The 24,210-nt window shown below is 41.4% G+C and overlaps 8 protein-coding genes across 8 annotated transcripts; all 8 read right to left on the bottom strand.

Moving 5' to 3' along the window:
- Positions 1-1,563: 1,563 nt before the first annotated feature.
- Positions 1,564-2,320, bottom strand: LOC128456046 (gamma-crystallin M3-like). Its single transcript, XM_053440077.1, has 3 exons — positions 2,276-2,320; positions 1,931-2,173; positions 1,564-1,842 (listed from the first exon to the last, which is right to left on the bottom strand). Exons 1-3 carry the CDS (start codon positions 2,306-2,308, stop codon positions 1,564-1,566), a joined length of 555 nt encoding a protein of 184 aa, XP_053296052.1. The 5' UTR covers positions 2,309-2,320.
- Positions 2,321-3,910: 1,590 nt separating this feature from the next.
- On the bottom strand, positions 3,911-4,667 carry LOC128456038 (gamma-crystallin M3-like). The gene is made up of 3 exons (XM_053440070.1): positions 4,623-4,667; positions 4,278-4,520; positions 3,911-4,189 (listed from the first exon to the last, which is right to left on the bottom strand). The coding sequence occupies exons 1-3, from the start codon at positions 4,653-4,655 to the stop codon at positions 3,911-3,913; spliced, it is 555 nt and encodes a 184-aa protein (XP_053296045.1). The 5' UTR covers positions 4,656-4,667.
- Positions 4,668-6,233: 1,566 nt separating this feature from the next.
- Positions 6,234-6,990, bottom strand: LOC128456042 (gamma-crystallin M3-like). The gene is made up of 3 exons (XM_053440074.1): positions 6,946-6,990; positions 6,601-6,843; positions 6,234-6,512 (listed from the first exon to the last, which is right to left on the bottom strand). The coding sequence occupies exons 1-3, from the start codon at positions 6,976-6,978 to the stop codon at positions 6,234-6,236; spliced, it is 555 nt and encodes a 184-aa protein (XP_053296049.1). The 5' UTR covers positions 6,979-6,990.
- Positions 6,991-11,803: 4,813 nt separating this feature from the next.
- Positions 11,804-12,560, bottom strand: LOC128456045 (gamma-crystallin M3-like). Its single transcript, XM_053440076.1, has 3 exons — positions 12,516-12,560; positions 12,171-12,413; positions 11,804-12,082 (listed from the first exon to the last, which is right to left on the bottom strand). The coding sequence occupies exons 1-3, from the start codon at positions 12,546-12,548 to the stop codon at positions 11,804-11,806; spliced, it is 555 nt and encodes a 184-aa protein (XP_053296051.1). The 5' UTR covers positions 12,549-12,560.
- Positions 12,561-14,123: 1,563 nt separating this feature from the next.
- LOC128456040 (gamma-crystallin M3-like) lies at positions 14,124-14,880 on the bottom strand. Its single transcript, XM_053440072.1, has 3 exons — positions 14,836-14,880; positions 14,491-14,733; positions 14,124-14,402 (listed from the first exon to the last, which is right to left on the bottom strand). Exons 1-3 carry the CDS (start codon positions 14,866-14,868, stop codon positions 14,124-14,126), a joined length of 555 nt encoding a protein of 184 aa, XP_053296047.1. The 5' UTR covers positions 14,869-14,880.
- A 1,583-nt stretch (positions 14,881-16,463) lies between these two features.
- LOC128456041 (gamma-crystallin M3-like) lies at positions 16,464-17,220 on the bottom strand. The gene is made up of 3 exons (XM_053440073.1): positions 17,176-17,220; positions 16,831-17,073; positions 16,464-16,742 (listed from the first exon to the last, which is right to left on the bottom strand). The coding sequence occupies exons 1-3, from the start codon at positions 17,206-17,208 to the stop codon at positions 16,464-16,466; spliced, it is 555 nt and encodes a 184-aa protein (XP_053296048.1). The 5' UTR covers positions 17,209-17,220.
- A 1,557-nt stretch (positions 17,221-18,777) lies between these two features.
- On the bottom strand, positions 18,778-19,534 carry LOC128456039 (gamma-crystallin M3-like). The gene is made up of 3 exons (XM_053440071.1): positions 19,490-19,534; positions 19,145-19,387; positions 18,778-19,056 (listed from the first exon to the last, which is right to left on the bottom strand). The coding sequence occupies exons 1-3, from the start codon at positions 19,520-19,522 to the stop codon at positions 18,778-18,780; spliced, it is 555 nt and encodes a 184-aa protein (XP_053296046.1). The 5' UTR covers positions 19,523-19,534.
- Positions 19,535-21,806: 2,272 nt separating this feature from the next.
- Positions 21,807-22,546, bottom strand: LOC128456049 (gamma-crystallin M3-like). Its single transcript, XM_053440081.1, has 3 exons — positions 22,529-22,546; positions 22,177-22,419; positions 21,807-22,079 (listed from the first exon to the last, which is right to left on the bottom strand). Exons 1-3 carry the CDS (start codon positions 22,541-22,543, stop codon positions 21,807-21,809), a joined length of 531 nt encoding a protein of 176 aa, XP_053296056.1. The 5' UTR covers positions 22,544-22,546.
- Positions 22,547-24,210: the final 1,664 nt, after the last annotated feature.

The following is a 24,210-nucleotide window of genomic DNA, read 5'->3' as shown; positions in this document are numbered from 1 at the left end:
TGGTTTAACCCTTTCCTTTTATACCTGACTGGATGGACAGAACTAGTGCCCCCCCTCAGAGAACCCCTTACTCATCAACTCATTGAAGCCTCTAGAACACAGATTTGAGTAAAAAGCGGGTGAAAGGGCTCATATTAGCTTCTGTCAGATGAACGACTTACACATCACGGTCGGTAAATAGCTCATTAATATGCTAATTATTCTCTAAGTAAAAATATGTGCTTGATGTTCAAGGAGCGTGAAACAAAATTTTCTTAGTTTTCGATTCATCATCTTACAAACGCAGGAAGACAAGACGTAATGAGAGAAATGTTTATTGGATCAAATGTTGCATCGACAACAAAATGAGTTAATGAAACTTTACAGTGAGGTTATTTACATATGTATGTTTACAGGTATATTATCTATACATTAACATGTTTACACATATACTATTTATACATTTACATATTTACGTGTTTACATCGGGAAAACAGTTGTAATGAGTTGTTGAATCTGCCTCTGGGGCCTTTCTGGCTTCTTATTGGTCAGTTCAGTCACATGAGAGACAGAAGCAGGAAGTGAGTGCTTGTGTAGAGAAAGGTGACGTTCGACTGAAAGACGTCATCGTCTTCATCCTGTTGTTTATTCAGGTTAAGAGTGATCCAACCGGCCGGCATCGAACCGTCATGTTCAACCGACAATAGCTAGTTTCGTAAGTGGCTCCCTTTTGCTTCAGCGTTTTGTCTTGTAGTTCATCTTTGCTCATTGTTTCCGAAGCGGAATTTTTATAGTTTCAGCTTTTTAATCGTACAAATCGTCAGCTAGACCTAATGAGAGTAATGTTTATGTCTATGATGCATCGACACCAAACTAACATCACCTTGCTTCATGCTTCTATTGGCTCGAGAACTGAGAAGCTCAACAGGGTAAGTTATTACATTTAATCTTTTTTAGTTTATGTTTACATATGTATTTATATTTAACATGTCCTTTCTATTAATGTTGTGTGAAACTGTAGTTGTAGCCTGTTAATCGTATGAATGACCTTAAGGCTCCTTGTGGCTCCTGTTCACGGCTCAACCACAACGCCGCCTCTGAAATCACTGTTTTCCAAAGTGTCTCAGATGCTGTAGATGTTCATCCAGGTTTTGAAACTAGTAACAAGACGTCACTAGCTTGAATCAGTATATTGTCGCATGGTTGTCAAAGCTTACTCTGTATTCATTCACGATTTGTGATATTAATTGTGCGACTAATAACTTAGATGCCTAAAATGTGTCAGACACGTAAACCTTTTTTTTACTTTAACAAATTAAAAGCCTACATCTTATTTAATTTTTCATCTCTGAAGGTCTATGGTTCCTTTGTGTGTTGAGTTGATCTTTAAATTGCATAGACAAATGTGTCAGGGAATTAAAAACACAGCACATTGAATATGTTGAGTTCAATGACCCATCATTTATTACTGTGTGGTAGTGAACAATCTTGTGACAAGGCAGTAAGCTCCATACAAAATCATTTAGTGCAGGAATTTCTTTATTTGGTGGCATTTGCTACAGACATTGAACATTGAGTGAACTTTTAGTTGTAGGAATCCGTGATGCGCCTCATGCTCATGAACCTGGTGCCGCTCATGCCCATGTCCCTGAAGCTCCTGTACTCTCCGGGCCTCAGGTACATCATCTTGCCTCTGTAGTTGGGCTGCTCGTACATCAGCCAGTGGCCGTCCATAACCTGGCAGGACATGCACTCAGACATGCGGTAGTGGTCCTGGATGTTGTCACAGTCGTCCATCATCTCGTTGCTCTGACCGCCGAAGTTTTCCCTCTCGTAGATCTTCATCCTGAACTGGCCACGGTGCTGGAGAGCCGAAAGAAAGATGCACGTCAGAAAAATGTCAGAGCTGTAGAAGTACTACTTAGTAATATTCAGTGGACGGAGTAATTACCATGGGGATCATGCGACAAGACCTGATGCACTCCCTCATTCCCATCATGCTCATGTAGTCGGAGTACTCGCCCCTCCTCATGAAGAACTGGTTTCCCATGTAGTTGGGGCGGTCGTAGACCATGAAGCAGCCGCTCTCCACCCTGCAGGAGTGGGACCTGTTCAGGTGGGTGGTCATGTCGGAGCAGTCGCTCATGCACTCGTAGGTGCGACCCTGGAAGTTCTTCTCCTCGTAGAAGATGATCTGGAAAAAGGTAAGTCATAAGAGTTAGATGGTAAAAAACAGGAGATAGGTGAAATTAAATTAAGTAATTTTCAGCTTATTAAAAAAGCTGATCAGAAGCACCTTTCCCCTCATGTTCATGCCGGTATTGCTCATGTTGGCTGTGGATGTGTTCACTCGACGCTACTGACTGACTACCATGGTTTAACCCTTTCCTTTTATACCTGACTGGATGGACAGCACTAGTGGCCCCCCTCAGAGAACCCCTTACTCATCAACTCATTGAAGCCTCTAGAACACAGATTTGAGTAAAAAGAGGGTGAAAGGGCTCATATTAGCTTCTGTCAGATGAACGACTTACACATCACGGTCGGTAAATAGCTCATTAATACGCTAATTATTCTCTTAGTTCAAATATGTGCTCGATGTTCAAGGAGCGTGAAACAAAATTTCTGTAGTTTTTTTTTCATCATCTGTCAAACGCAGGAAGACAAGACGTAATGAGAGAAATGTTTATTGGATAAAATGTTGCATCGACAACAAACATGAGTTAATGAAACTTTACACTGAAGTTATTTACATATGTATGTTTACATATATAATATTTATACATTTACATGTTTACACATATATACTTGTACATTTACGTGTTAAAATCTGAACAACAGTTGTAATGATTTGTTGAATATGCCTCTGGGGCCTTTCTGGCTTCTTATTGGTCAGTTCAGTCACATGAGAGTCAGAAGCAGGAGGTGAGTGCTTGTGTGGAGAAAAGTGACGTTCAGCAGAAAGACATCATCCGTCTTCATCCCGTTGTTTATTCAGGTTAAGAGTGACCCAACCGCCCGGCATCAAACCGTCATGTTCAACCAACTATAGCTAGTTTCGTAAGTGGCTCCCTTTTGCTTCAGCGTTTTGTCTTGTAGTTCATCTTTGCTCATGTTTCCGAAACAGAATTTTTATAGTTTCAGCTGTTTAATCGTACAAATCGTCAGCTAGAACTAATGAGAGTAATATGTTTATTGTCTTTGATGCATCGACACCAAACTAGCATCAGCTTGCTTCATGCTTCCATTGGCTCGAAAACAAAGAAGCTCAACAGGGTAAGTTATTAAATTGTTTCTTTTAGTTTATGTCTATATATGTATTTTTATGTATCATGTCTTTTCTATTAATGTTGTATTAAACTGTAGTTGTAGCTTGTTAATCGTATAAATGAATAAAAGGTTCCTTGTGGCTCCTGTTCACGGCTCAACCACAACGCCGCCTCTGAAATCACAGTTTTCCAAAGTGTCTCAGATAATGTAGATGTTCATCCAGGTTTTGAACCAGAAACAAGACGTCACTAGCTTGAACCAACATATTGTAGCATGGTTATCAAAGCTAACTCTGTATTCATTCACGATTTGTGATATTAATTGTACAACTAATAATTTAGATGCCTAAAATGTGTCAGACACACGTAAACTTTTTTGTACTTTGACAAATTAAAAGCCTTTATTTCATATTTAATTTTTCATCTCTGAAGGTCTATTGTTCCTTTGTGTGTTGAGTTGATCTTTAAAATGTAAAGAAATATGTGTCAGGGAATTAAAAACACAGCACATTGAATATGTTGAGTTCAATGACCCATCATTTATTACTGTGTGGTACTGAACAATCTTGTGACAAGGCAGTAAGCTCCATACAAAATCATTTAGTGCAGCAATTTCTTTATTTAGTGGCATTTGCTACAGACATTGAACATTCAGTGAACTTTTAGTTGTAGGAATCCGTGATGCGCTTCATGCTCATGAACCTGGAGCCGCTCATGCCCATGTCCCTGAAGCTCCTGTACTCTCCGGGCCTCAGGTACATCATCTTGCCTCTGTAGTTGGGCTGCTCGTACATCAGCCAGTGGCCGTCCATCACGTGGCAGGACATGCACTCGGACATGCGGTAGCGGTCCTGGATGTTGTCACAGTCGTCCATCATCTCGTTGCTCTGACCGCCGAAGTTCTCCCTCTCGTAGATCTTAGTCCTGAACTGGCCACGGTGCTGTAGAGCCAAAAGAAAGATGCACGTCAGAAAAATGTCAGAGCTGGAGAAGTACTACTTAGTAATATTCAGTGGACGGAGTAATTACCATGGGGATCATGCGACAAGACCTGATGCACTCCCTCATTCCCATCATGCTCATGTAGTCGGAGTACTCGCCCCTCCTCATGAAGAACTGGTTTCCCATGTAGTTGGGGCGGTCGTAGACCATGAAGCAGCCGCTCTCCACCCTGCAGGAGTGGCACCTGTTCAGGTAGGAGGTCATGTCGGAGCTGTCGCTCATGCACTCGTAGTTGCGACCCTGGAAGTTCTTATCCTCGTAGAAGATGATCTGGAAAAAGGTAAGTCATAAAAGTTAGATGGTAAAAAACAGGCGATAGGTGAAATTAAACTAAGTAATTTTCAGCTTATTAAAAAAGCTGATCAGAAGCACCTTTCCCCTCATGTTCATGCTGGTGTTGCTCATGTTGGCTGTGGATGTGTTCACTCGACGCTACTGACTGACTACCATGGTTTAACCCTTTCCTTTTATACCTGACTGGATGGACAGAACTAGTGCCCCCCCTCAGAGAACCCCTTACTCATCAACTCATTGAAGCCTCTAGAACACAGGTTTGAGTAAAAAGCGGGTGAAAGGGCTCATATTAGCTTCTGTCAGATGAACGACTTACACATCACGGTCGGTAAATAGCTCAGTAATAAGCTAATTCATCTCTAAGTTAAAATATGTGCTTGATGTTCAAGGAGCGATATTTTTTTTCTTCTTATTTTCGCTTCATCATCTTACAAACGCAGGAAGACAAGACGTAATGAGAGAAATGTTAATTCGATGAAATGTTGCATGGACAACAAACATGAGTTAATGAAACTTTATAGTGAAGTTATTCACATATGTATGTTTACTCATATATTATTTACATTTACATGTTTACACATGTATTCTTTTAAATTTACATGTTTACATCTGAACAACAGTTGTAATGATTTGTTGAATCTGCCTCTGGGGCCTTTCTGGCTTCTTATTGGTCAGTTCAGTCACATGAGCGACAGAAGCAGGAAGTGAGTGCTTGTGTGGGACGTCATCCGTCTTCATCCTGTTCTTTATTCAGGTTAAGAGTGATCAAACCGCCCGGCATCGAACGTCATGTTCAACCGACAATAGCTAGTTTCGTAAGTGGCTCCCTTTTGCTTCAGCGTTTTGTCTTGTAGTTCATCTTTGCTCATTGTTTCCGAAACAGAATTTTTTCTAGTTTCAGCTTTTTAATCTTACAAATCATCAGCTAGACCTAATGAGAGTAATGTTTATTGTCTATGATGCATCGACATCAAACTTACATCAGCTTGCATCATGCTTCCATTGGCTCGAGAACAAAGAAGCTCAACAGGGTAAGTTATTACATTTAATCTTTTTTAGTTTATTTTACATATGTATTTATATTTAACATGTCCTTTCTATTAATGTTGTGTGAAACTGTAGTTGTAGCCTGTTAATCGTATAAATGACTAAAAGGCTCCTTGTGGCTCCTGTTCACGGCTCAACCACAACGCCGCCTCTGAAGTCACAGTTTTCCAAAGTGTCTCAGATGCTGTAGATGATAATCCAGGTTTTGAAACCAGTAACAAGAAGTCACTAGCTTGAACCAATATATTGTAGCATGGTTATCAAAGCTAACTGTGTATTCATTCACGATTTGTGATATTAATTTGGACGACTAATAATTTATATCACAAAAATCTGTCATACACATGTAAACTTTTTTGTACTTTGACAAATTAAAAGCCTACATATCATATTTTATTTTTTCATCTCTGAAGGTCTATGGTTCCTTTGTGTGTTGAGTTTATCTTTAAATTGTAAAGACAAATGTGTCATGGAACTAAAACACAGCACAATGAATATGTTGAGTTCAATGACCCATCATTTATTACTGTGTGGTAGTGAACAATCTTGTGACAAGGCAGTAAGCTCCATACAAAATCATTTAGTGCAGCAATTTCTTTATTTAGTGGTATTTGCTACAGACATTGAACATTCAGTGAACTTTTAGTTGCAGGAATCCGTGATGCGCCTCATGCTCATGAACCTGGTGCCGCTCATGCCCATGTCCCTGAAGCTCCTGTACTCTCCGGGCCTCAGGTACATCATCTTGCCTCTGTAGTGGGGCTGCTCGTACATCAGCCAGTGGCCGTCCATCACCTGGCAGGACATGCATTCGGACATGCGGTAGCGGTCCTGGATGTTGTCACAGTCGTCCATCAGCTCGTTGCTCTGACCGCCGAAGTTCTCCCTCTCGTAGATCTTCATCCTGAACTGGCCACGGTGCTGGAGAGCCGAAAGAAAGATGCACGTCAGAAAAATGTCAGAGCTGTAGAAGTAATACTTAGTAATATTCAGTCGACGGAGTAATTACCATGGGGATCATGCGACAAGACCTGATGCACTCCCTCATTCCCATCATGCTCATGTAGTCGGAGTACTCGCCCCTCCTCATGAAGAACTGGTTTCCCATGTAGTTGGGGCGGTCGTAGACCATGAAGCAGCCGCTCTCCACCCTGCAGGAGTGGGACCTGTTCAGGTGGGTGGTCATGTCGGAGCAGTCGCTCATGCACTCGTAGGTGCGACCCTGGAAGTTCTTCTCCTCGTAGAAGATGATCTGGAAAAAAGTAAGTCATAAAAGTTAGATGGTAAAAAACAGGAGATAGGTGAAATTAAATTAGGTAATTTTCAGCTTATTAAAAAAGCTGATCAGAAGCACCTTTCCCCTCATGTTCATGCCGGTGTTGCTCATGTTGGCTGTGGATGTGTTCACTCGACGCTACTGACTGACTACCATGGTTTAACCCTTTCCTTTTATACCTGACTGGATGGACAAAACTAGTGGCCCCCCTCAGAGAACCCCTTACTCATCAACTCATTGAAGCCTCTAGAACACAGATTTGAGTAAAAAGCGGGTGAAAGGGCTCATATTAGCTTCTGTCAGATGAACGACTTACACATCATGGTCGGTAAATAGCTTGTTAATACGCTAATTTGTCTCTTAGTTCACATATGTGCTCGATGTTCAAGGAGCGTGAAACTACGTTTTTTTAGTTTTCGCTTCATTATCTTACAAACGCAGGAAGACAAGACGTAATGAGAGAAATGTTTATTGGATCAAATGTTGCATCGGCAACAAACATGAGTTAATTAAACTTTACAGGGAAGTTATTTACATATATGTGTTTACACATATATTATTTATACTTTTACATGTTTACAAATATATTATTTATTAAGGCTGTCAACGTTAACACTTGCGATTAATCTGGAAACCTAAACGTGTAAACATTTTTTTAACGCAAATTAATCACATCACCAAGTCTGACCACAATTTCCTGCCTTAGTCCTCCAGTGCAGATGTTTACCTCCTTGTGGGTGAAGAAGTAGAAGTGATGAGTGAGGAGACCAGCCTGGTGTGCTTAACGGCAAATGTAGATTAAAAAAGCTTTCGATTGGGAGTTTAGATAAACTAAAGTGGTGTGTACATACTGCAGTGATCAACTGTCTTTCCACCGTAGTACAACGAGTCTGAAGTAACATCTTGGGGGGGCTGCTATCACTGTGGTGCAGAGTTCAGCAGGGTGACAGCCGCAGGGATGAAGCTGTTCCTGAACCTGCTGGTCCGGGAACGGAGGACCCTGTAGCGCCTCCCAGAAGGGAGGAGGGCAAACAGTCTGTGGCTGGGGTGTGAGCTGTCCTTGACAATGCTGCTCTCCGCAGACATCTCTTGCTCTAGACAGCTGCAATGGTGGGGAGTGAGGAACCGGTGATGCGTTGGGCAGTTTTCACCACCCTCTGCAGTGATTTCCGGTCCGCAACAGAGCAGCTGAGATGCAGTTGGTGAGGATGCTCTCGATGGTGCAGCGGTAGAAATTCACCAGAATCTGAGGAGACAGATGGGCCTTCTTCACGCTGGTGTGATTTCTTGACCAGGGTTGAGGTGTTGAGGTTCCAAGAGAGGTCCTCAGAGATGTGGACACCAAGGAACTTGAAGCTGGTGACACGCTCAACCTCTGTCCCGTTGACATGGATGGGGGTGTGTGTGCCACCTTTCTTCCTGTAGTCCATAATGAGCTCTTTGGTCATCTTGGTGTTGAGAGCCAGGTTGTTGTCGGCGCACCACTCTTTCAGATTCTGGACCTCTTCTCTGTAGGCCGACTCATCGTTGTTGCTGATGAGGCCAATCACCGTTGTATCGTCTGCAAACTTGACAAAGGTATTAGATACATGTACAGGTATGCAGTCATAGGTGAAGAGGGAGTAGAGGAGAGGACTTAGCACACAGCCCTGTGGCACGACGGTGTTCAGGATGAGGGTTGAGGAGGTGTGGTTCTCTAACCTAACAGACTGGGGTCTGTTGGACAGGAAGTCCAGTATCCAGTTGCAGAGGGAAGTGTTGATGCCTAGGTCACCGAGCTTTGTGATCAGTTTGGAGGGGATGATCATGTTGAAAGCTGAACTGAAGTCTATGTACAGCATTCTTACATAGGAGTTGTTATTGTCCAGGTGAGAAAGTGCGGAGAGAAGTGCCGTGGAGATGGCATCCTCCGTACTCCTGTTCTGGCGGTAGGCGAATTGGAAGGGGTCCAGTGTGGGTGGTAAACAGGTTTTGAGGTGAGCCAGGACCATCCTCTCGAAGCATTTCATAATTGTGGGGGTGGGTGCAACAGGGCGGAAGTCGTTGAGGCTCGCTGCAGTGGAGTGTTTAGGCACCAGCACGATGGAGGTGGTTTTAAAGCACGTGGGGACAGCTGCTTGGGCCAGTGACAGGTTGAATATGTCAGTCAGGACCTCAGCTAGCTGGCCAGCACAGGCCCTGAGCACGCGTCCGGGGATGCCATCAGGGTCCGCAGGCTTACGTGCATTGATCCTGCTCAGTGCAGCACACACGTCGATGGAGGAGAGTGTGAGGGGCTGGTGGTCTGTAGTGAGCACAGCCTTGATAGCCACCTCCTGGTTGTCCCTGTCGAAGCGAGCATAAAAAGCTGTTAAGCTCGTCAAGGAATGAGGCATCGCTGTTTTGGGGGGTGGGGTTGGTGGGTTTGTAGTCAGTTAAAGCCTGGATGCCTTGCCACATACGTCGGGGGTTGGAGTTGTTCTTGAAGTGCTCCTCAATCCTTAGCGTGTGGCAGTGCTTGGCCTTCTTGCTGCCCCTCTTCAGGTCAGCCCTGGGTTAACTGTAGGCCCGATCTGAAGCGATGCCTCGTGCCTTCAGCAGTAGGCGGACCTCTTTGTTCATCCATGGCTTCTGGTTAGGGAATGTAGTGATACGTTTGAGGGTGGTGACACTGTTGATGTTGGTGTTGATGAAGTCCAGAATGGAAGAGGCATAGGAGTCGATGTCCGTGTGGGAGTCCAGTGTGGCCTGAACGGCTTTGTTCACATAGATGCACAGGCCCCCACCTGTGGTCTTACCGGAGTCATCAGCTGTTCTATCCGCCCGGAGGAGGTAGCGCCCCGTTAGCTCGATGGCGCTATCGGGAACGCTGCTGTTGACCCATGTTTCTGTGATAATCATGATGTTGCAGTCCATAATCAATTTGTGTGTGTGATCCGCAGCCGCAGCTCGACCATTATGTTCGCCAGAGACCGAACATTGGCGAGGAAAAGGCTCGGTAGAGATAGCCGGTGAGGAGTTAGCTTAAGCTTAGCCCTTAGCCCACCTCTCTTCCCCCGTCTTTGTTTACAATCTCGACGCCAGCCTGTGACCATTTCCGGTCGGTGTCGCCGGGTTGGTAGCCTCGGTAGCTCTGACAATCTCAGGAATGAGCCTTGGACCATCGAAAAAGTGAGTAGAAGAACAAGATCCAATGTCTAAAAGATCCTGTCAGCTGTAGAAAGTATTCGCAAGACTGTTCTGAGTGAACAGACTTAAAACTAGTTGGCAGAATATAACTATTTTGCTAAATCTGGGAAGATGCTGAGCCTCACGTTGTGCACGCGCCGCCATCTTGGCAATTTATTGCACTGACAGTAGACCACTGGACATCAGTAAGCAACCATAACTACCTCGGCATAACAGCTCATCTAATAGATAAAGTTCAAAAGTAACAAGTCATGTTATTCATTGTAGAGTTTGAAAAGGGACTGTTTACTTCGTCTCTTCGAAGACACTATGGCATTAGTTTTCTTTTTAAACCTTAAGCCAACTCAATTTAAAAGTCATGTGGGTAAAATGTCATTTTACAAATTATTTACGGGTAAGCAGATATTTTTGTACTTGATGAGGTTGTCTGCTAATTAAGTTAGCATTTTATGGGTGTAGTTGCTTAGTGAATTAAGATATTTTAATTGCCTGAGATGTAAAATAAAGTTTAAAAAAGGTTTACCAGTTTTTTATACATTTCTTTATTCAAACACCGTACTTGTAAATAGTATTAAATATTTTATATATTAAATATATATTTAAATATTTATATATTAATCATGATTAATCACAGCCTATTGACGTGAATAACTTGATTAACAGCACTATTATTTATACATTTACGTGTTAACATCGGGAAAACAGTTGTAATGATTTGTTGAATCTGCCTCTGGGGCCTTTCTGGCTTCTTATAGGTCAGTTCAGTCACATTAGAGTCAGAAGCAGGAAGTGAGTGCTTGTGTGGGATGTCATCCATCTTCATCCTGTTGTTTATTCAGGTTAAGAGTGATCAAACCGCCCGGCATCGAACGTCATGTTCAACCAACAATAGCTAGTTTCGTAAGTGGCTCCCTTTTGCTTCAGCGTTTTGTCTTGTAGTTCATCTTTGCTCATTGTTTCCGAAACAGAATTTTTATAGTTTCAGCTTTTTAATCATACAAATCGTCAGCTAGAACTAATGAGAGTAATGTTTATTGTCTATGATGCATCGACACCAAACTAACATTAGCTTGCTTCATGCTTCCATTGGCTCGAGAACAAAGAAGCTCAATAGGGTAAGTTATTAAATTGTTTCTTTTAGTTTATGCTTATATATGTATTTATATGTATCATGTCCTTTCTATTAATTTTGTATTAAACTGTAGTTGTAGCTTGTTAATCGTATAAATTACTAAAAGGCTCCTTGTGGCTCCTGTTCACGGCTAAACCACAACGCCGCCTCTGAAATCACAGTTTTTCAAAGTGTCTCAGATGTTGTAGATGTTCATCCAGGTTTTGAAACCAGTAACAAGACGTCACTAGCTTGAATCAGTATATTGTAGCATGGTTATCAAAGCTAACTCTGTATTCATTCACGATTTGTGATATTAATTGTACAACTAATAATTTAGATGCCTAAAATGTGTCAGACACCCGTAAACTTTTTTGTACTTTGTAAATTAAAAGCCTTTATTTCATATTTAATTTTTCATCTCTAAAGGTCTATGGTTCCTTTGTGTGTTGAGTTGATCTTTAAATTGTAAAGACAAATGTGTCATGGAACTAAAAACACAGCACATTGAATATGTTGAGTTCAATGACCCATCATTTATTACTGTGGGCCGAAACAATCTTGTGACAAGGCAGTAAGCTCCATAAGAAATCATTTAGTGCAGCAATTTCTTTATTTAGTGGCATTTGCTCCAGACATTGAACATTGAGTGAACTTTTAGTTGTAGGAATCCGTGATGCGCCTCATGCTCATGAACCTGGTGCCGCTCATGCCCATGTCCCTGAAGCTCCTGTACTCTCCGGGCCTCAGGTACATCATCTTGCCTCTGTAGTTGGGCTGCTCATACATCAGCCAGTGGCCGTCCATCACCTGGCAGGACATGCACTCGGACATGCGGTAGCGGTCCTGGATGTTGTCACAGTCGTCCATCAGCTCGTTGCTCTGACCGCCGAAGTTCTCCCTCTCGTAGATCTTCATCCTGAACTGGCCACGGTGCTGTAGAGCCAAAAGAAAGATGCACGTCAGAAAAATGTCAGAGCTGTAGAAGTAATACTTAGTAATATTCAGTCGACGGAGTAATTACCATGGGGATCATGCGACAAGACCTGATGCACTCCCTCATTCCCATCATGCTCATGTAGTCGGAGTACTCGCCCCTCCTCATGAAGAACTGGTTTCCCATGTAGTTGGGGCGGTCGTAGACCATGAAGCAGCCGCTCTCCACCCTGCAGGAGTGGGACCTGTTCAGGTGGGTGGTCATGTCGGAGCTGTCGCTCATGCACTCGTAGGTGCGACCCTGGAAGTTCTTCTCCTCGTAGAAGATGATCTGGAAAAAAGTAAGTCATAAGAGTTAGATGGTAAAAAACAGGAGATATGAGACATTAAACTAAGTAATTTTCAGCTTATTAAAAAAGCTGATCAGAAGCACCTTTCCCCTCATGTTCATGCCAGTGTTGCTCATGTTGGCTGTGGATGTGTTCACTCGACGCTACTGACTGACTACCATGGTTTAACCCTTTCCTTTTATACCTGACTGGATGGACAGCACTAGTGGCCCCCCTCAGAAAACCCCTTACTCATCAACTCATTGATGCCTCTAGAACACAGATTTGAGTAAAAAGAGGGTGAAAGGGCTCATATTAGCTTCTGTCAGATGAACGACTTACACATCACGGTCGGTAAATAGCTCGTTAATACACTAATTATTCTCTTAGTTCACATATGCGCTCGATGTTCAAGGAGCGTGAAACTACGTTTTTTTAGTTATCGCTTCATTAACTTACAAACGCAGGAAGACAAGACGTAATGAGAGAAATGTTTATTGGATCAAATGTTGCATCGGCAACAAACATGAGTTAATGAAACTTTACAGTGAAGTTATTTACATATGTATTTTTACACATATATTCTTTATACATTTACGTGTTTACATCGGGAAAACAGTTGTAGTGATTTGTTGAATCTGCCTCTGGGGCCTTTCTGGCTTCTTATTGGTCAGTTCAGTCACATGAGAGTCAGAAGCAGGAAGTGAGTCCTTGTGTGGGACAAAGTGACATTCAGCAGAAAGACATCATCCGTCTTCATCCCGTTGTTTATTCAGGTTAAGAGTGATCCAACCGCCCGGCATCGAACCGTCTAGTTCAACCGACAATAGCTAGTTTCGTAAGTGGTTCCCTTTTAATTCAGTGTTTTGTCTCGTAGTTCATCTTTGCTCATTGTTTCCGAAACAGAATTTTTGTAGTTTCAGCTTTTTAATCGTACAAATCGTCAGCTAGACCTAATGAGAGTAATGTTTATTGTCTATGATGCATCGACACCAAACTAACATAAGCTTGCTTCATGCTTCAATTGGCTCGAGAACAAAGAAGCTCAACAGGGTAAGTTATTACATTTTATCTTTTAGTTTATGCTTATATATGTATTTATATTTTCATCATGTCCTTTCTATTAATGTTGTGTGAAACTGTAGTTGTAGCTTGTTAATCGTCTAAAAGAATAAAAGGTTCCTTGTGGCTCCTGTTCACGGCTCAACCACAACGCCGCCTCTGAAATCACAGTTTTCCAAAGTGTCTCAGATGCTGTAGATGTTCATCCAGGTTTTGAAACCAGTAACAAGACATAACTAGCTTGAACCAATATATTGTAGCATGGTTATCAAAGCTAACTCTGTATTCATTCACGATTTGTGATATTAAACTGTACAACTAATAATTTAGAGGCCTAAAATGTGTCAGACACACGTAAACTTTTTTGTACTTTGACAAATTAAAAGCCTTTAATTCATATTTAATTTTTCATCTCTGAAGGTCTATGGTTCCTTTGTGTGTTGAGTTGATCTTTAAAATGTAAAGACAAATGTGTCATGGAATTAAAAACACAGCACATTGAATATGTTGAGTTCGATGACCTATCATTTATTACTGTGTGGTAGTGAACAATCTTGTGACAAGGCAGTAAGCTCCATACAAAATCATTTAGTGCAGCAATTTCTTTATTTAGTGGCATTTGCTACAGACATTGAACATTGAGTGAACTTTTAGTTGCAGGAATCCGTGATGCGCCTCATGCTCATGAACCTGGTGCCGCTCATGCCCATGTCCCTGAAGCTCCTGTACTCTCCGGGCCTCAGGTACATCATCTTGCCTCTGTAGTGGGGCTGCTCGTACATCAGCCAGTGGCCGTCCATCACGTGGCAGGACATGCAGTCGGACATGCGGTAGCGGTCCTGGATGTTGTCACAGTCGTCCATCATCTCGTTGCTCTGACCGCCGAAGTTCTCCCTCTCATAGATCTTAGTCCTGAACTGGCCACGGTGCTGGAGAGCCGAAAGAAAGATGCACGTCAGAAAAATATCAGAGCTGTAGAAGTACTAATTAGTAATATTCAGTCCACGGAGTAATTACCATGGGGATCATGCGACAAGACCTGATGCACTCCCTCATTCCCATCATGCTCATGTAGTCGGAGTACTCGCCCCTCCTCATGAAGAACTGGTTTCCCATGTAGTTGGGGCGGTCGTAGACCATGAAGCAGCCGCTCTCCACCCTACAGGAGTGGGACCTGTTCAGGTGGGTGGTCATGTCGGAGCTGTCGCTCATGCACTCATAGGTGCGACCCTGGAAGTTCTTCTCCTCGTAGAAGATGATCTGGAAAAAAGTAAGTTATGAAAGTTAGATGGTAAAAAACAGGAGATAGGAGAAATTAAACTATGTAATTGTCAGCTTATTAAAAAAGCTGATCAGAAGCACCTTTCCCCTCATGTTCATGCCAGTGTTGCTCATGTTGGCTGTGGATGTGTTCACTCGACGCTACTGACTGACTACCATGGTTTAACCCTTTCCTTTTATACCTGACTGGATGGACAGAACTAGTGGCCCCCCTCAGAGAACCCCTTACTCATCAACTCATTGAAGCCTCTAGAACACAGATTTGAGTAAAAAGAGGGTGAAAGGGCTCATATTAGCTTCTGTCAGATGAACGACTTACACATCACGGTCGGTAAATAGCTCGTTAATAAACTAATTATTCTCTTAGTTCACATATGTGCTCGATGTTCAAGGAGCGTGAAACTACGTTTTTTTAGTTATCGCTTCATTAACTTACAAACGCAGGAAGACAAGACGTAATGAGAGAAATGTTTATTGGATCAAATGTTGCATCGGCAACAAACATGAGTTAATGAAACTTTACAGTGAAGTTATTTACATATGTATTTTTACACATATATTATTTATACTTTTACATGTTTACACATATTCTTTATACATTTACGTGTTTACATCGGGAAAACAGTTGTAATGATTTGTTGAATCCGCCTCTGGGGCCTTTCTGGCTTCTTATTGGTCAGTTCAGTCACTTGAGCGATAGAGGCAGGAAGTGAGTCCTTGTGTGGGACAAAGTGACGTCCGACTGAAAGACGTCACCTGTCTTCATCCCGTTGTTTATTCAGGTTAAGAGTGATCCAACCGCCCGGCATCGAACCGTCACATTCAACCAACAATAAGTAGTTTCGTAAGTGGCTCACTTTTGCTTCAGAGTTTTGTCTTGTAGTTCATCTTTGCTCATTGTTTCCGAAACAGAATTTTTATAGTTTCAGCTTTTTAATCGTACAAATCGTCAGCTAGACCTAATGAGAGTAATGTTTATTGTCTGTGATGCATCGACACCAAACTAACATCACCTTGCTTCATGCTTCCATTGGCTCGAGAACTGAGAAGCTCAACAGGGTAAGTTATAACACTTAATCTTTTTTAGTTTATTTTACATGTGTATTTATATTTACCATGTCCTTTCTATTAATGTTGTGTAAAACTGTAGTTGTAGCTTGTTGTATAAACGACTAAAAGGATCGTTGTGGCTCCTTTTCACGGCTCAACCACAACGCCGCCTCTGAAGTCACAGTTTTCCAAAGTGTCTCAGATGCTGTAGATGTTCATCCAGGTTTTGAACCAGAAACAAGACGTCACTAGCTTGAACCAATATATTGTAGCATGGTTGTCGACGCTAACTCTGAATTCATTCACGATTTGTGATATTCATTTTACGACTAATAACTTAGATGCCTAAAATGTGTCAGACACGTAAACCTTTTTTTTTACTTTAACAAATTAAAAGCCTACATCTCATTTAATTTTTCATCTCTGAAGGTCTATGGTTCCTTTGTGTGTTGAGTTGATCTTTAAATTGTAAAAACAAATGTGTCATGGAATTAAAAACACAGCACAATGAAGATGTTGAGTTCAATGACCCATCATTTATTACTGTGTGGTAGTGAACAATCTTGTGACAAGGCAGTAAGCTCCATACAAAATCATTTAGTGCAGCAATTTCTTTATTTAGTGGTATTTGCTACAGACATTGAACATTCAGTGAACTTTTAGTTGCAGGAATCCGTGATGCGCCTCATGCTCATGAACCTGGTGCCGCTCATGCCCATGTCCCTGAAGCTCCTGTACTCTCCGGGCCTCAGGTACATCATCTTGCCTCTGTAGTTGGGCTGCTCATACATCAGCCAGTGGCCGTCCATCACCTGGCAGGACATGCAGTCGGACATGCGGTAGCGGTCCTGGATGTTGTCACAGTCATCCATCATCTCGTTGCTCTGACCGCCGAAGTTCTCCCTCTCATAGATCTTCATCCTGAACTGGCCACGGTGCTGGAGAGCCGAAAGAAAGATGCACGTCAGAAAAATGTCAGAGCTGTAGAAGTACTACTTAGTAATATTCAGTCGACGGAGTAATTACCATGGGGATCATGCGACAAGACCTGATGCACTCCCTCATTCCCATCATGCTCATGTAGTCGGAGTACTCGCCCCTCCTCATGTAGTACTGGTTTCCCATGTAGTTGGGGCGGTCGTAGACCATGAAGCAGCCGCTCTCCACCCTACAGGAGTGGGACCTGTTCAGGTAGGAGGACATGTCGGAGCTGTCGCTCATGCACTCGTAGGTGCGACCCTGGAAGTTCTTCTCCTCGTAGAAGATGATCTGGAAAAAAGTAAGTCATAAGAGTTAGATGGTAAAAAACAGGAGATAGGAGAAATTAAACTAAGTAATTTTCAGCTTATTTAAAAAGCTGATCAGAAGCACCTTTCCCCTCATGTTCATGCCGGTGTTGCTCATGTTGGCTGTGGATGTGTTCACTCGACGCTACTGACTGACTACCATGGTTTAACCCTTTCCTTTTATACCTGACTGGATGGACAGCACTAGTGGCCCCCCTCAGAGAACCCCTTACTCATCAACTCATTGAAGCCTCTAGAACACAGATTTGAGTAAAAAGAGGGTGAAAGGGCTCATATTAGCTTCTGTCAGATGAACGACTTACACATCACGGTTGGTAAATAGCTCATTAATACGCTAATTATTTTCTTAGTTCAAATATGTGCTTGATGTTCAAGGAGTGTGAAACTAATTGTTTTTAGTTATCGCTTCATCATCTTACAAACGCAGGAAGACAAGACGTAATGAGAGAAATGTTTATTGGATCAAATGTTGCATCGACCACAAAATGAGTTAATGAAACTTTACAGTGAAGTTAATTACATATTTATGTTTACACATATATGATTTATACTTTTACGTGTTAACATTGGGAAAACAGTTGTAGTGATTTGTTGAATCTGCCTCTGGGGCCTTTCTGGCTTCTTATTGGTCAGTTCAGTCACATGAGAGTCAGAAGCAGGAAGTGAGTGCTTGTGTGGTACAAAGTGACATTCGACTGAAAGACGTCATCGTCTTCATCCCGTTGTTTATTCAGGTTAAGAGTGATCCAGCCGCCTGGCATCGAGACGTCATGTTCAACCGACATTAGCTAGTTTCGTAAGTGGCTCCCTTTTCCTTCAGAGTTTTGTCTTGTAGTTCATCTTTGCTCATTGTTTACGAAACGTAATTTGTATAGTTTCAGCTTTTTAATCGTACAAATCGTCAGCTAGACCTAATGAGAGTAATGTTTATTGTCTATGATGCATCGACACCAAACTAACATCACCTTGCTTCATGCTTCTATTGGCTCGAGAACTAAAAGAAGCTCAACAGGGTAAGTTATTACATTTAATCTTTTTTAGTTTATTTTACATATGTATTTATATGTATCGTGTCCTTTCTATTAATGTTGTGTGAAACTGTAGTTGTAGCCTGTTAATCGTATGAATGACCTAAAGGCTCCTTGTGGCTCCTGTTCACGGCTAAACCACAACGCAGCCTTTGAAGTCACAGTTTTCTAAAGTGTCTAAGATGCTGTAGATGTTCATCCAGGTTTTGAAACCAGGGACAAGTGGTCACTAGCTTGAACCAATATATTGTAGCATGGTTATCAAAGCTAACTCTGTATTCATTCACGATTTGTGATATTAATTGTACGACTAATAACTTAGATGCCTAAAATGTGTCAGACACGTAAACCTTTTTTTTACTTTAACAAATTAAAAGCCTACATCTTATTTAATTTTTCATCTCTGAAGGTCTATGGTTCCTATGTGTGTTGAGTTGATCTTTAAATTGTAAAGACAAATGTGTCAGGGAACTAAAACACAGCACAATGAATATGTTGAGTTCAATTACCCATCATTTATTACTGTGTGGTAGTGAACAATCTTGTGACAAGGCAGTAAGCTCCATAAGAAATCATTTAGTGCAGCAATTTCTTTATTTAGTGGCATTTGCTACAGACATTGAACATCGAGTGAACTTTTAGTTGCAGGAATCCGTGATGCGCCTCATGCTCATGAATCTGGTGCCGCTCATGCCCATGTCCCTGAAGCTCCTGTACTCTCCGGGCCTCAGGTACATCATCTTGCCTCTGTAGTGGGGCTGCTCGTACATCAGCCAGTGGCCGTCCATCACCTGGCAGGACTGGCACTCAGACATGCGGTAGCGGTCCTGGATGTTGTCACAGTCGTCCATCATCTCGTTGCTCTGACCGCCGAAGTTCTCCCTCTCGTAGATCTTCATTCTGAACTGGCCACGGTGCTGGAGAGCCGAAAGAAAGATGCACGTCAGAAAAATTTCAGAGCTGTAGAAGTACTACTTAGTAATATTCAGTCGACAGAGTAATTACCATGGGGATCATGCGACAAGACCTGATGCACTCCCTCATTCCCATCATGCTCATGTAGTCGGAGTACTCGCCCCTCCTCATGAAGAACTGGTTTCCCATGTAGTTGGGGCGGTCGTAGACCATGAAGCAGCCGCTCTCCACCCTGCAGGAGTGGGACCTGTTCAGGTAGGAGGACATGTCGGAGCAGTCGCTCATGCACTCGTAGGTGCGACCCTGGAAGTTCTTCTCCTCGTAGAAGATGATCTGGAAAAAAGTAAGTCATAAAAGTTAGATGGTAAAAAACAGGCGATAGGTGAAATTAAATTAAGTAATTTTCAGCATATTAAAAAATTTGATCAGAAGCACCTTTCCCCTCATGTTCATATCGGTGTTGCTCATGTTGGCTGTGGATGTGTTCACTCGACGCTACTGACTGACTACCATGGTTTAACCCTTTCCTTTTATACCTGACTGGATGGACAGAACTAGTGGCCCCCCTCAGAGAACCCCTTACTCATCAACTCATTATTGAAGCCTCTAGAACACAGATTTCAGTAAAAAGCCCTTTCACCTATAACAGAAAGCAATTTACAAAGGTGTTGTTAATATGTGAATGGGCTGAGCCAGTTGACTGAGACAATATAGAGAATGACCCGTGTGGGCCTTCCTTTCTATGTATTGGGTTATTTGAATTACAATTTAGTGTTTTTATTATGTTATAAACATACATGATTTAGAGCAAGTGAGTTATACAGTTTATATGTTATTGTCAGATGTTATGTCATATTCAATTGATTGTGTTTCATGAATTGTGTATATTTGATTTGCCCAAATAGATCTTGCTCAAAGTGACTTAACAGAAATACAAATTATAGACTGTAAATAAAGATGGATGAAGTATGTCCACTTCCTCCTCTTGTACAATACACGTGCTCGACCAATCGGTACGCAGTCTCAGCTGTCAATCATGACACTTCACCACGTTTTTATCAATTAAGTGAAACGTGAACAAACAGTGTGATTAAAAAACTCCTAAAATGAAAGAAACCAACTTTGGGAACATTTTATGTACTTGTACTTTGACTTTTTAGTCAATGTCCCACATGGAGGAGGCAGGAGGTGATTTGCCCCGGAACAGCCCCTTCACGGTCAGTAGTCTTTTATTATTTTTTTAATTAAACATCCGGTGTGTAAGATTCAGTTGAAAGGATCTTTTGGCAGAGTGTAGAATAATCCTAGTGATGTTTTCACTTATGTGTTTCATCTAAATTGTACAAATTGTTGTTTTCTTTACCCTAGAATGAGACCTTTAAATTTAAATACCTCATATTTACATACTTTATATTTAAATACTCTATATTTACATCAGAGTGGATCCTCTCTACGGAGGCAGACATGTTTTTTACAGACGCCCAGACTGGACAAACTAAACACTTTTGAGTTTTTATGAGAACTGAATCTACCACAGGTTCTTTCATGTTTGTAAAAGAGGAGGGTGAGGTGAGGGATGTTCAGCTGCATTATGCAACTTCACCACTAGAGGTCACTGAATTCTACACACGGAACCTTTAAGTGGTCACTTACTAACAATAAATATGACTGTTTGTGACAAGGAAATATTTTAATAATATGTTCAATGATTTGTGACTTTGCTGAAAGCTGTAGGTTTCCCCCTTGTGTAAACTGTGGCCCCTTCATGGCCCCTGGTTTATGTTGAACCTCTGCCACTGCAGAGGTTCAACATCTGGGCTCATCCTCTCAGACAAATAGATTTTAATATTTTGTGCAGACTAATGGTGGTTCCAGAGAAAAGGTAAGTGGAGGTCATGGGCAACAACAAAGGCCTTTGGGTTCATACAATGCAGATGAAATGTCAGTGAGGTGCAACTTTGAACTGACAATGGCAGCGGAGTGAAGGTCAAGAGGTCATGAAAATCATCTGACTCACGAAGATCAGGAATATTCCTGCTCCTGAAAATATGGTCACTGATGTTTATAGATATGGCAGCTAGTGCCTGAAATAGTGGATTCAAACCCAAACCAATTTGATTTTTAAAACCATAATAATGTGTATTTTATAATGATATTGAACAATGCACATGTATATGACCACTAGACAAAATGTTTTTGCTAATTTTAGGATAAAATCTGTTGAGATGTTTACAACGTTTCCTGGGTTTTGTTCAACATTGTTTTATTGTCATTATAAACTGATTTATTTTGTACATGTAACACTGTCATTTAAACAGAAAAGATAAACAGTCATATCTCATTATTATCATGTTATCTTTACTCTTAACTCATTTTTGGGGGAAACAAGTGAAGCTTTAAGCCAATTAGATACTTTGTTAAAACCAGTGTTTGTTTTCTTATGTGTTTAAATGATATAAACGTGATTATTAATCTGTAAATCAGTTGATATTGGTGGTGGGACTTTCAAATCCAACACATCCCCAATAATCTGGGAATGAACTGGTTCTTTGTCATCATCTGTTGAGTTTTGTGACGTAAAAAGATGTTTTAACTATTGAGGGGATGTGATAAAACCACTGGAGTCGTCTCGTAACATTAAAACTCAACGGCTGCTCAACAAATCAACATGAACTTATGAAACCGGTAGAAATATTTAGTCCAAAAACTTTTTATTCTTTCGGTTTATTCAGACACATTGTATACAACAGTTTTACATGTCAGTGATGCGCTTCATGCTCATGAACCTGGTGCCGCTCATGCCCATGTCCCTGAAGCTCCTGTACTCTCCGGGCCTCATGTACATCATCTTGCCTCTGTAGTTGGGCTGCTCGTACATCAGCCAGTGGCCGTCCATCACGTTGCAGGACATGCAGTCGGACATGCGGTAACGCTCCTGGATGTTCTCACAGTCGTCCATCAGCTCGTTGCTCTGACCGCCGAAGTTCTCCCTCTCGTAGATCTTCATTCTGAACTGGCCACGGTGCTGGAAGGCAAAATCACGAGTTTACTTTGCGTCAGAGAAAGGTCAGAATGATTTGATATTAGCAGTCACTGCCGCCTGTGCACAACTTCATGCTCACCATGGGGATCATGCGGCAAGACTTGATGCAGTCCCTCATTCCCATCATGCTCATGGAGTCGGCGTACTCGCCCCTCCTCATGAAGTACTGGTTTCCCATGAAGTTGGGGCGATCGTAGACCATGAAGCAGCCGCTCTCCACCCTGCAGGAGTGGCACCTGCTCAGGTAGGAGGTCATGTCCGAGCAGTCGCTCATGCACTCATAGGAGCGACCCTGGAAGTTCTTGTCCTCGTAGAAGATGATCTGGAGAAAAAGGACAGAATGCAAAGCGAAGGAATTTAAAGCTTAATAAATAATGTCAGTTTGATGAAGATCCAATGAGAAAGTGTGTGTGAGGTGTGTGTCTGCTTACCTTGCCCATGGTCATGGTAGTAGTGGGAGTTAGTCAGAGAATAGAGAAGCTGCTGAACTGATGTCTGTCCTGTTTTAACCGTCACTTTTATACCTGACCAAACCCAAAGAATCTGGGGCTCCCATTGTGTGAAGCCCTGACTCAGCAACATGTTATAGAGGCCTATGGAGGGCTGAGGGGCGTGTGTCACGTTTCCATGTGACTCGAACCCCGAGAAGACTTTAGAACGGATTTTTCCACAGTGAAGTAAACACAATGAGCGTTTTTACAATACAGACGAACAAACAATCGCCTTTTTAACACAATTCACAACAACAGGCTGTGTGGCTCACTCATTCATAGGGGAGCAATTTAGAGACATGAGCGTCCTAGTGCCTGACATGTCAATAAGGTATAAAATGCACATAAAAAATGTATCGTGTAAAGTGTATTTACAGCCAATGATCTTATTAGAAAAGTGACAGAATTTTCTGGTCCATAAATACAGTTATAGTGATAATCAGCTTTATTCAATCAGCACTTTTCTTCTCAAGGTTATCAAGTGATCGAGGAGGAAGAAATAAAACCAGAAAGGCTGATAAAATCAATAAATACAAATAGAGGATTTAGTTGATAATTCATTAAATAAGTAGAAAGTAAATAAAATGTATTATTTATTGAAAATAAGTGATGATGGCAAACATTTATAAAAGGAGCTAGAGTAATAGTTGTGTGGGCCTCTCCTTTTAAAATGTTGTTCATAATTAATAAATCAATTTTAGTTGAATTACCTTCATTTACCATTAAATGACAGCAATACACTTAATAAATATGCGTTAAAAGACACTTTGCTGTAGTTGTTTGCAGCTATAAGCCCATTTTAAGTGGTTATTAGTCCATAGAATGAGTCAACAGTTATAATTTCTTCAATGAAGATGTATGTAATATTATCACAACTGTGATTTATTGTATTTGCCTCAATATGTTTGTGTCCATAGGAGAATTTAATGTTTGGAGTTCATGTATAAATGCTTTAATACTAATATCTGCTTACAACCACATTGTAATGTGCAGTAAACTACTTATAAAACGTCAATACAATATTTCTTATCATGTATTGTTATGAATTTGCTCTACCTCATACGCTTTGTCTGAATGTCTTCTATTCTATAAGTTATTTACATTTAATATTTTGGGTCAGTGGCTCAATATCGGTGTGAAGGTGCATAAATTAAACATGTTCTTCATATTCAGTTTCTTAATAAAAGGTTCAACAACAAAAGGAATCAGTGAAAGAGTAGAGAAATAAAACAAACACAAAATGTATCATGTATACAATGATTGGTATTTTTATTTAAATCCCTCAAGCAACATAAAAACAGAGTCAGTGTCCACATGACCTGAATTAACCAATCAATGATGGTTTCACTGGATCATAAAGGGCTTGAAGATTTCCAGTTTCTTCAAACACAAAACACAACAAGAAATTACAAAGCACGACATTAACTTCAAACTTTAGAAGTCGATACCTGCTGTGATAATGATTTGGGATTTGAACGTCAGTGCTCCCATACCTCAGAGCTCCAGAGATAAACTATTATTAGAAAACCGCAAATAACAGACACAGTCATAAAGGAGCTAACATTTATTTGATATAATTCCGATTCATATGAACAACCTGTAATTCATGGAAGAATTTAATC

This window comes from Pleuronectes platessa, chromosome 14 (assembly GCF_947347685.1).
Source record: "Pleuronectes platessa chromosome 14, fPlePla1.1, whole genome shotgun sequence".
Taxonomy (NCBI): Eukaryota; Metazoa; Chordata; class Actinopteri; order Pleuronectiformes; family Pleuronectidae; genus Pleuronectes; species Pleuronectes platessa.
Note: the sequence above shows the minus strand (reverse complement) of the source record. Positions and strands in the feature narration are given on the sequence as shown.

Coding starts and splice junctions, on each gene's coding strand:
- LOC128456046 (XM_053440077.1), bottom strand. CDS start 2,308: ATGAGCAATACCGGCATGAACATGAGGGGAAAG. Junction 2,174..2,275: donor GCATGAACATGAGGGGAAAG/GTGCTTCTGATC, acceptor ACCTTTTTCCAG/ATCATCTTCTACGAGGAGAA. Junction 1,843..1,930: donor CTTGTCGCATGATCCCCATG/GTAATTACTCCG, acceptor TCGGCTCTCCAG/CACCGTGGCCAGTTCAGGAT.
- LOC128456038 (XM_053440070.1), bottom strand. CDS start 4,655: ATGAGCAACACCAGCATGAACATGAGGGGAAAG. Junction 4,521..4,622: donor GCATGAACATGAGGGGAAAG/GTGCTTCTGATC, acceptor ACCTTTTTCCAG/ATCATCTTCTACGAGGATAA. Junction 4,190..4,277: donor CTTGTCGCATGATCCCCATG/GTAATTACTCCG, acceptor TTGGCTCTACAG/CACCGTGGCCAGTTCAGGAC.
- LOC128456042 (XM_053440074.1), bottom strand. CDS start 6,978: ATGAGCAACACCGGCATGAACATGAGGGGAAAG. Junction 6,844..6,945: donor GCATGAACATGAGGGGAAAG/GTGCTTCTGATC, acceptor ACTTTTTTCCAG/ATCATCTTCTACGAGGAGAA. Junction 6,513..6,600: donor CTTGTCGCATGATCCCCATG/GTAATTACTCCG, acceptor TCGGCTCTCCAG/CACCGTGGCCAGTTCAGGAT.
- LOC128456045 (XM_053440076.1), bottom strand. CDS start 12,548: ATGAGCAACACTGGCATGAACATGAGGGGAAAG. Junction 12,414..12,515: donor GCATGAACATGAGGGGAAAG/GTGCTTCTGATC, acceptor ACTTTTTTCCAG/ATCATCTTCTACGAGGAGAA. Junction 12,083..12,170: donor CTTGTCGCATGATCCCCATG/GTAATTACTCCG, acceptor TTGGCTCTACAG/CACCGTGGCCAGTTCAGGAT.
- LOC128456040 (XM_053440072.1), bottom strand. CDS start 14,868: ATGAGCAACACTGGCATGAACATGAGGGGAAAG. Junction 14,734..14,835: donor GCATGAACATGAGGGGAAAG/GTGCTTCTGATC, acceptor ACTTTTTTCCAG/ATCATCTTCTACGAGGAGAA. Junction 14,403..14,490: donor CTTGTCGCATGATCCCCATG/GTAATTACTCCG, acceptor TCGGCTCTCCAG/CACCGTGGCCAGTTCAGGAC.
- LOC128456041 (XM_053440073.1), bottom strand. CDS start 17,208: ATGAGCAACACCGGCATGAACATGAGGGGAAAG. Junction 17,074..17,175: donor GCATGAACATGAGGGGAAAG/GTGCTTCTGATC, acceptor ACTTTTTTCCAG/ATCATCTTCTACGAGGAGAA. Junction 16,743..16,830: donor CTTGTCGCATGATCCCCATG/GTAATTACTCCG, acceptor TCGGCTCTCCAG/CACCGTGGCCAGTTCAGGAT.
- LOC128456039 (XM_053440071.1), bottom strand. CDS start 19,522: ATGAGCAACACCGATATGAACATGAGGGGAAAG. Junction 19,388..19,489: donor ATATGAACATGAGGGGAAAG/GTGCTTCTGATC, acceptor ACTTTTTTCCAG/ATCATCTTCTACGAGGAGAA. Junction 19,057..19,144: donor CTTGTCGCATGATCCCCATG/GTAATTACTCTG, acceptor TCGGCTCTCCAG/CACCGTGGCCAGTTCAGAAT.
- LOC128456049 (XM_053440081.1), bottom strand. Junction 22,080..22,176: donor CTTGCCGCATGATCCCCATG/GTGAGCATGAAG, acceptor TTTGCCTTCCAG/CACCGTGGCCAGTTCAGAAT.